General features: G+C 35.6%; 1 protein-coding gene across 1 annotated transcript; it reads left to right on the top strand.

Moving 5' to 3' along the window:
* The first annotated feature begins 639 nt into the window (after positions 1-639).
* Positions 640-1,443, top strand: LOC111371246 (disease resistance response protein 206-like). The gene has a single exon (XM_022993133.1). It carries the CDS (start codon positions 679-681, stop codon positions 1,261-1,263), a length of 585 nt encoding a protein of 194 aa, XP_022848901.1. The 5' UTR covers positions 640-678; the 3' UTR covers positions 1,264-1,443.
* Positions 1,444-1,987: the final 544 nt, after the last annotated feature.

The following is a 1,987-nucleotide window of genomic DNA, read 5'->3' as shown; positions in this document are numbered from 1 at the left end:
TATGATTTTGACATTAATTACGAACAAGATTTGTCTGACTATTCTGGCAAAAAAGTTTGAACAACTCTGGTAAATGCAAAATTAAAGTTCTGCTATTAAATGCCTTGGTAGACTTTGGCATTGTAGGCTGTAATGAATTTATTCAAGAAAGGAGGATTAATATATATAATCTGATTTTAACACTATAAACAAGAATTCTGGCAGAAAAGATAAAGAGGATAAGCCAAGTTATGAGTTGGGATCAAATTTTTAAAGATTATTCATTGGCAATATTGGATATGTCTCGGGGGTTGGTGTCCTCTTTCTTCTTCGTGGCAGGCACGGGTCATATCGAGTCTATTGAAGATTTGTCTCATCTTTAAAAACTTAAACTTTTAAACGATTAATTCAACTTAGTATTATAGGCAAGCAAGATTTGGGTTCAAATTTACCAGTTATAAATATCGTAGTTTAAACTTTTAGATGAGATCGTTTGAGAATAATATTTTAAAAGAGCAAATAGTTTATTTTCAAAGAATAATTTGTGGACTACCTAAAAAGCAACATAATAGAAGTAACAATAGTTGGCAATGTTGAAAAGTCATCAACTTTATACTTTTATCACCAAACTCAGATTCCACGAGGCACTATAAAATGAGCCCACACGAATCAGCTATTATCACTTAACACCGCACAAAAATGGCTGCTAAAACACAAACCACAGCCCCTTTCGTCTGCCTCCTCATCTGCATCTGCATCTGCATCTCCACCACCACCTCCACCTCCACCTACGGCAGCAAAACCAGGCCACGCCGCCCGTGCAAAGAGCTCGTTTTCTACTTCCACGACATCCTCTACTTAGGATACAATTACCACAATGCCACTGCTACCATAGTAGGCTCTCCTAAATGGGGAAACAAGACTGCCATGGCTAAACCATTCAATTTTGGCGACTTGGTTGTGTTTGATGATCCCATTACGTTAGACAACAATCTGCATTCGCCCCCAGTCGGACGAGCTCAGGGCATGTATCTCTACGATCAATGGAGTATTTATGGTGCATGGCTTGGATTTTCATTTTTGTTCAATTCTACTGACCATGTTGGAACACTAAACTTTGCTGGAGCTGATCCATTGATTAACAAAACTAGGGACATTTCAGTAATTGGTGGAACTGGCGATTTTTTCATGGCTAGAGGGATTGCCACTGTGTCGACCGATGCATTTGAAGGAGATGTTTATTTCAGGCTTCGTGTGGATATTAAATTGTATGAATGTTGGTAAATTTAGCTAATTTTTCATGGCTTTTTAAATCTGATTTTGCGCGGATTTGACGAATAATTTCTTCTGTGTGCTTTGTTTTTGGAACAACCTGCGGTGATTTTATCAATTAAACTGTAATTGTTACATGTTTAAGATTTTATTCCTTAAGCATGGTCATAGACCTTTCTGTTTCTATTTGAATTTGGTTTCCTACTCATATGACATGATTAACAGCAAAGTCTAGTTGTCTAAAAGTTTAAACTTTTGACACGTCCTCTCATATACGTATAGAATTAACTTTTGAATTAAAGACTTAATAAGTATACAATTTTTATGGACGAGTAGTGACATAAGTAATCTCCCAACTTCTTCGTGTTCGATCCATGTTCGAAGTACATTTATACAAGTAAGAATCTCCTTATTTACACAATCTCTTCTTAGGATTATCTTTATTTTCCCTCTGACGATTTTAAAACCAATAAAGTCAGAAGACATTGGGGGCCTAGATAATGAGAGTTAAATTACACTTTATTCTCCACTAGTGGTGAAATTGAAGTATGGTCCATATTCCACCCTGCCACCGCTACCTAGTAATAATTTTATTAAAGTAAAGTCTTGCCAAGTCAATGATTTGTATTCAAACATCGTTTGGAGGGATAAAATGAAATTGAAAAAAAAAGAAAAAAGAAGCACTTGAGCTCCATTAAAAATAAATTTTGGAGAAAATGTATTTTGAAATGGTGTT

Source organism: Olea europaea, chromosome 22 (assembly GCF_002742605.1).
Source record: "Olea europaea var. sylvestris chromosome 22, O_europaea_v1, whole genome shotgun sequence".
NCBI lineage: Eukaryota > Viridiplantae > Streptophyta > Magnoliopsida > Lamiales > Oleaceae > Olea > Olea europaea.
Note: the sequence above shows the minus strand (reverse complement) of the source record. Positions and strands in the feature narration are given on the sequence as shown.

Bases quoted from the DNA above. Each gene is read 5' to 3' on its own strand.
- LOC111371246 (XM_022993133.1), top strand. From the start codon at position 679: ATGGCTGCTAAAACACAAACCACAGCCCCTTTCGTCTGCCTCCTCATC.